Source organism: Oncorhynchus clarkii, chromosome 6, assembly GCF_045791955.1.
Source record: "Oncorhynchus clarkii lewisi isolate Uvic-CL-2024 chromosome 6, UVic_Ocla_1.0, whole genome shotgun sequence".
NCBI classification, from domain to species: Eukaryota; Metazoa; Chordata; class Actinopteri; order Salmoniformes; family Salmonidae; genus Oncorhynchus; species Oncorhynchus clarkii.
In genome coordinates this window covers 66,751,537-66,757,838 of record NC_092152.1, presented here as the reverse complement: position 1 = coordinate 66,757,838, position 6,302 = coordinate 66,751,537, and the positions used below count along the sequence as shown (strand labels likewise).

The window sequence follows — 6,302 nt, the reverse complement described above, 5'->3', positions numbered from 1 at the left end:
AGAACAATATTGAAGGTATCATACTTCCGTACTACTTCCGGTTACAATGACAGCGCGCGAGCTACGTAGCTACCAAAATACAAGTTCTAGCTAACAGACAGCTGAATATGAATGTATATTTTATTGAACAACATAATCCCGTTAAGTGTAACGCTAATGGACTAACTAAGTAATGTTTTTATAGGGTAATTTGAGCAATTCGGTAAGCTTATTTGGGCGGGTTTTAGACTAGTAGCTACTAGCTTGCTAACAATGTCCTCGTCATCGTGGGCAGCTCCATCAGAACGCCAGGGGCAAGTGGGGGATCTCAAAACCAAGAGCAAAGAAGAACTTGTTGAATTACTGTCACGCCAAGATAAATTATTATCTAACAAGTAAGTAACTTCATATCATTCATCTGACAGAAGTGAACTCATGGTTAGTCTCTACAACAACATTACATTCTTCTAGAAACTTCCAGCAGTTGCCTAGACAGTGGTGCCAGTTTTGGCGCTTGTGTGTATATACTATCCACCTGTAGGCTAGCTAGCTGACGTTACTTGAATTAGGGAAATGCCTTTTACCCTGAACCTGACATTCCTTTGTTTTACTATCACTGCCAACTGCATTTTCTTAAAGTTGTGCTGAAGCAAGTAGTTAATTATTGGCTATCTCTTGTTGACAGACTGATTTGATATGTTATCAACAGGAGGTTTATACAGACCCTTCCAGACAAAGGGAAGAAGATCTCAGACTTTGCAGAGAGAATATGCCTTGCTCTTGCCCACAATGAAGAAGAGGAGAGGAAGCAAGATATGCTGTCATCTGTCAGGACAGAGCTGCAGTCTAAATACCAGCAGGCTTTGACACAAAGACCACGTGGTAGCCAGAATAAACCAGGAACTTCCCAACATAGGAGACAAGCTGGGGACACAGCTCCTGGAAATGTCCAAGAATTGGACGTCTCACCTCTGTCACCTAATGTTCAGGAAAGCAAAACAGTTGACACGCTGAAAGAAGACAGTGTGTCCAAAATATCTGCTGCTGGAACCATGAATATGGCCCAGGCTGGTGATGATGCAGAGGTCTCTCCAGACTCTGACAGGACAAAAGAGAGCGACCTAGCGGAAGCCTTGCAGAGGGTCACTCTGTCTGACCACTCAACTGGCTCGAGTGGATCCCTTAAAGACACATTCAACAGACCTGCTACTGGCAACCCCTTCCTTGGAAGGCAGCCACAGAAGAAACCACACTACATAGAAGTCCTGGAGAGGACTGAGAAGGACCCGGTTACGAGGAGACAGAAGTACAAGCCTAATCAGTAAGTCCACATTGTATGAAAGTATGAGAATACTGTATAGTTCAGTGATGCTGCCTTTAGTTATGGAGATGCACTAATATTCTCACCTACTAACTCTTCCTGTAATGTTTGCAGGTTTGCCCACAACACTGATGGCTCCCCGTCAGGGTCTCTGTCACCCAACCAATCCCCTGGAGGCTTATTACCATCACCGGTGCTCTCCGTTGAGGCCAGGAGGGAGCGAGACAGGAAGCACATTGATGACATCACTGCGGCCAGGCTCCCACTGCTCCACTACGGCCCTGCCCAGCTGCTGACACTGGAGCAGTCAGCTGACCTGCTTCGCGAACAGACCAGGAAACACCAGGTGAGTGGCCCCTGGGTAGTCTGACACATCACACCACAGAGCAACATTTAAGGTATGTCCAACACCAAAATGCTCACTGCTCAAGGTAACAGTTACCCCACAGATTACATGAGGGAATGAAATGTGTTATAAGTGTTGAGGCAACGTCTACCTACCTATTCCATTATCACCACAAAAACACTGCTCATCTGATGATGAACACTCCCTATGCTACTTCCATTCATGGTATAGCATAGCAGCCTAATGCTTACTGCTAAGCACTTGCTCATTTTCCAGGTTAATTACCCTTTCAATGTAAGCATTTTTCTTGAATTGTGTTTCCCTCAGGAGTTGCAGGCCAAGCTGGCAGCCCAGAAGCTGTCTGAGGGGCTAAGGTTTAGCACAGGGAGCTATGTTGTGGAAGGGGGCTCGCTGGGCACCTACAGGGAGGTTCATGACGACGGAGCCCAGCTCTCCTCAGAGGAAGACTAATCCAGGGGGCCGCAGCAAGGAAACTCTGGTGACCCCTGACCTCTGAGACAACAGTCTCTGTGCCCTGCATCAGGACCTAAGGAAGGAAGGGGATTGGCAATTCAAAGACTAGAGCCCTGCTTGAGGAGATGGAAAGGGTCATGGGCATCGGGTGGTTTTGAAGGCACAGTGGGTGTCCCTGTCTTGTCTATCCTGGGAGGTAAATTGTGTGGGTCTTGGTTCACCATCAATGATTCACTGAGTTGTCACCCAGTCAGCATCCTGTCCAGTTTATAAGAGCTGCCACAGAACCTTAGGCCTCCTGTTGGGTGAGGATGTTTTAGCCTCTTGCAGGGAGCATTAGGTATGCTATCTCACCATGTTGTCAGAGAGTAAAAGATCAGTTGTGTGATGAGGCTGCTTACAGTATTGTCTGGTATTGTTGACTCACTTGGTGGTTGCATTTCCAAAAGACTGCAAAGTAATGACTGTCTGCATGTGAGAAACATAAAGAAATTATTTTTTGGGTGATCTTTTTTTACAGTGTTTCTTATTGAAAATAAAACTCTGTTCTTACCATATTTTGGTTGATCTTATTCTAGAAATGGGAACAAATCATCATAGCCCTAAGTTCTGCGAGCTCTGAAAATAAAGGTGGAAGCGGTTAATTGCGATGGAGCAGTGTGCTGACATTTTCCAGCAGAATGTTTTCTTAACCCCGCCACGGTTTGATGAGAGCTATGACTCAGCCACCATTTAAACCCTGTGATGTTATCAGTGGAGAAATCTGTGACACGCTTTAGAAGATTAATATACGGTCTAGTGAAATATTGCAGCTTGATGGAATCGGGCCCAATGGCTGAAATACATCTGGCTTGCATTTGGCTCATGTTACTTCCCGGAGTGGCAGGGTATGATGGGATGGCAGCAGACTGACATGCCATTTTTCAGCTTTTTAATTTTTTTTTTTACTAATGCTGATAAGGAGTGCCAACAACATTAAAAACTCTTCCCAAACATCTATTCCCATCACCTCCAGTCCAATCCTCCCTAATTGTTATACAGACCCATTTTAACTTTAGTACGATTCAGGAATTTTAATGAGGAGAAGGAGAGAAGGGATTGAGGCGAGCACAGTGGGGAAATGAGGGAGAATTCATGTCGGTCTGTCTGAGCTCCATGGTTGATGCTCCTTGATAACCCCTGGTAATTGCTGTTGAGCCATTGGTGGGAGCTGCTATAGAAAAAAACACCATCTGACTGCTGTGTGTTTAGACACAGGTCTGATGGACTCCAGAAAGCTCTGCTCGAACGTCCAATAATAAATATGTCAGCGAGCTCAGGAGAGGATCTTCCTCGTACTGGTATTAATTAGGCCTACCTTGCTTACATAAATGTGGAGACTGTTACCAATTACGGGGTTGCATTTTTCCTACAGCTTTGCTACATGGTTTCCGGCCTGCGCTATCACTCACACAAGTACATTGATATGTCTGAGCTGGAACCAAGCATGCGTTCTATGTCCAGAGCCTTTAAGTTGTTTGTTTGGGAGGTTGTTTATAGTTGTGGTGAATCCCACACCCCTTACCTCAGATTAATAAACTGCTCAGCTAGTCTGCAAGTGATTTGCTCCAACTGTGTGTCCGAAATCACACATTTCTGGGGAGCTGGAATAATTTGCACTTGGGAAGGCAAAATGGCATATGATTTTAAAACTGCCTGTTCAAAGAGCAGCCAGCTCGGCCGTACAGTGAACAGTGATGTATAGACTGGCATTAAGCTCAATTTGGATTCGCAGCTAAATTATTGCATTATCCTACATTTGCCATGTTACAAAGTCTGAGGTCATACAATGTTTTCCATTCTCTCCCCTCTTATGTTTCTTTTTTTCTCAGAGCACAAAAGGATTTGAATAATGCAACAGTCAGCAGCTATGTGATGGTAGTTTATCTCCCCCATTCCAATCACAACCAGCTCTGCCTCCTCTTACTGGGACCAGATTGAGTTATGTGTTCCAGGTTTTTTCGTTTCATTCATTGGTGTTTTGATATGTGGATTGTTGCTCAATTGTACATTTCAGTCTAATTTTCTATTTATGATGTAGAGCTTTTTCGATCAATGGTATTCACCGGAAATCTGTTTTCATAATAAATCCTGATGCGCGGAAGACATATGTCAAAGCAGGTCAGAAAATGGCAGTGTTTTGATAACGGAGAAAAAATAATTCAGGGAGTGGGTGCTATTGAACTGGTATCCTGCTGTGTTCTCTCATGGTTGTACATGTAAGTGCAGATATTCAGTATTATTTTACCCTATTCCGCTGCTGTTCATTAGTCTAGTCTGCTCTGTCCAATGAGACCAGGTAACTCATAACTTTAACAAGACAACAGTTAGTTTCTCAAGCCTCTGTCTCAGATTTTTTTTTCTGTGAGAAAGTTGTGAGACAGACGGCAGTAAGGAAAAGGGTTGTTTATGTCATGCCTGATGTCTTCCAGAAGAGACATCGCACGTGGCCTCAACAGTTCTGAAAGTGTGTGCAGCTGCCCCATCATCAACACCATATGCAGATAAGATCACTGAATTCCCTGGCTGGTGTTACTCCTATTAAAACAGTGCATTAGAGATGCACTACAGCTGTCTGGATCTGGGTCTCATCATGCATGAAGTAAACATCCCCTTCAAAATGCTGCTATCTGGTATTTTTAGATGAACTCCATCCTTTACTTTTCCATGAGTTGAAGTTGATTTTAATGTTTGGTTTGTATGAAGACAATGAAAGGCTTGGTAGTATACATTTTCTTCGTCATATTGTGATTTAGTGCCTGCAGAAAGTGTTCATACTCTTTGACTTTGACTCTTTGACACATTTTGTTGTTACAGCCTGAAATGAAAAAGCATTAAATAGGTTTTCGCTCACCCATCTCCACACAATATTCCTTAATGACCTTTGCACACCTGGATTGTACACTGTTCAGTATTCCAGTATATATTTGGTCTTGTATTTTAGGTTATTGTCCTGCTGAAAGGTGAATTTGTCTCCCATTGTTTGTTGGAAAGCAGACTGAACCAGGTTTTCCTCTAGGATTTTGCTTGTGCGTAGCTCTATTTTATAGTTTTATTCTGTACAGGTTTCCTTCTTTTCACTCTGTCTTTTAGTATTGTGGAGTTACTACAATGTTGTTGATCCATCCTCAGTTTCCTCCTATCTCTGTAACTGTTTTAAAGTCACCATTAGCCTCATGGTGACATCCCTGAGCGGTTACCTCCTCTCCTGCAACTGAGTTAGGAAAGACGCCTGTATCTTTGTAGTGACTGGGTGTGTTAATACACCATCCAAAGTGTAATAACACCATGCTCAAAGGGATATTCAATGTTTTTTTTTGCCCATCTACCAATAGGTGCCCTTCTTTGCGAGGCATTGAAAACCCCCCTGGTCTTTGTGGTTGAATCTGTGTCTGAAATTCACTGCTCAACTGAGGGACTGTATGGGTGGGGTACAGAGATGAGGTAGTCATTCAAAAATCATGTTAAACACTATTATTGCACATTGAGTGATTCCATGCAATTTTTATGTGTCTTGTAAGCACATGTTTACTCCTGAATTTATTTAGGTTTGTCATAACAAAGGGATTGAATACTTATGGACTCAAGACATTTCAGCTTTTCATTTTTAATTCATTTGTAAACATTTCCAAAAACACAATTCCACTTTGGCATTATGGGGTAGTGTATTTAGGCCAGTGACACAACATCTCAATTTAATCCATTTTAAATGTAGGCTGTAACACAACAAATGTGAAAAAAGTCAAGTGGTGTGAATATTTTCTGAAGGCACTGTATGTTAGTAGATTCATTAGAGAAGGCCCTTGCACAGGCAGGGATAAATAGAAAAGCTGGTATGTGTTATGCAAAAATAACACTTAACCATATAAACATTTTAGATAGAAGCTGATTATGACTTTTAAAAATTATGGCCATGAGTAGTATTTGATGTCTTTAATATAGTGCTTTGCCAGAATAGCATTCTGAGTGATATATGTCAAGATATAGGCTACTGTACTGTATTTCCAGGTTACACATTGCATGCAGAACTGTATCCTACCGAGGTTCCATGTGGAATACAGTATGCCAGGCTCTGCACCCTTGTGGCCTATAAGAATAAGCCACGTTAGTTTCCCTAACAAAAATATTTATCTTACAGTAGCT

At 42.6% G+C, this 6,302-nt stretch overlaps 1 protein-coding gene across 1 annotated transcript; it reads left to right on the top strand.

Annotated features, from left to right (window-relative positions):
- The first annotated feature begins 20 nt into the window (after positions 1-20).
- Positions 21-5,012, top strand: LOC139411477 (DNA-directed RNA polymerase II subunit GRINL1A-like). Its single transcript, XM_071157902.1, has 4 exons — positions 21-374; positions 689-1,300; positions 1,415-1,646; positions 1,974-5,012. The coding sequence occupies exons 1-4, from the start codon at positions 253-255 to the stop codon at positions 2,115-2,117; spliced, it is 1,110 nt and encodes a 369-aa protein (XP_071014003.1). The 5' UTR covers positions 21-252; the 3' UTR covers positions 2,118-5,012.
- Positions 5,013-6,302: the final 1,290 nt, after the last annotated feature.

Bases quoted from the DNA above. Each gene is read 5' to 3' on its own strand.
- LOC139411477 (XM_071157902.1), top strand. From the start codon at position 253: ATGTCCTCGTCATCGTGGGCAGCTCCATCAGAACGCCAGGGGCAAGTG. The intron at 375-688 runs GTAAGTAACTTC...TGTTATCAACAG, and splicing joins GATAAATTATTATCTAACAA to GAGGTTTATACAGACCCTTC. The intron at 1,301-1,414 runs GTAAGTCCACAT...TAATGTTTGCAG, and splicing joins CAGAAGTACAAGCCTAATCA to GTTTGCCCACAACACTGATG.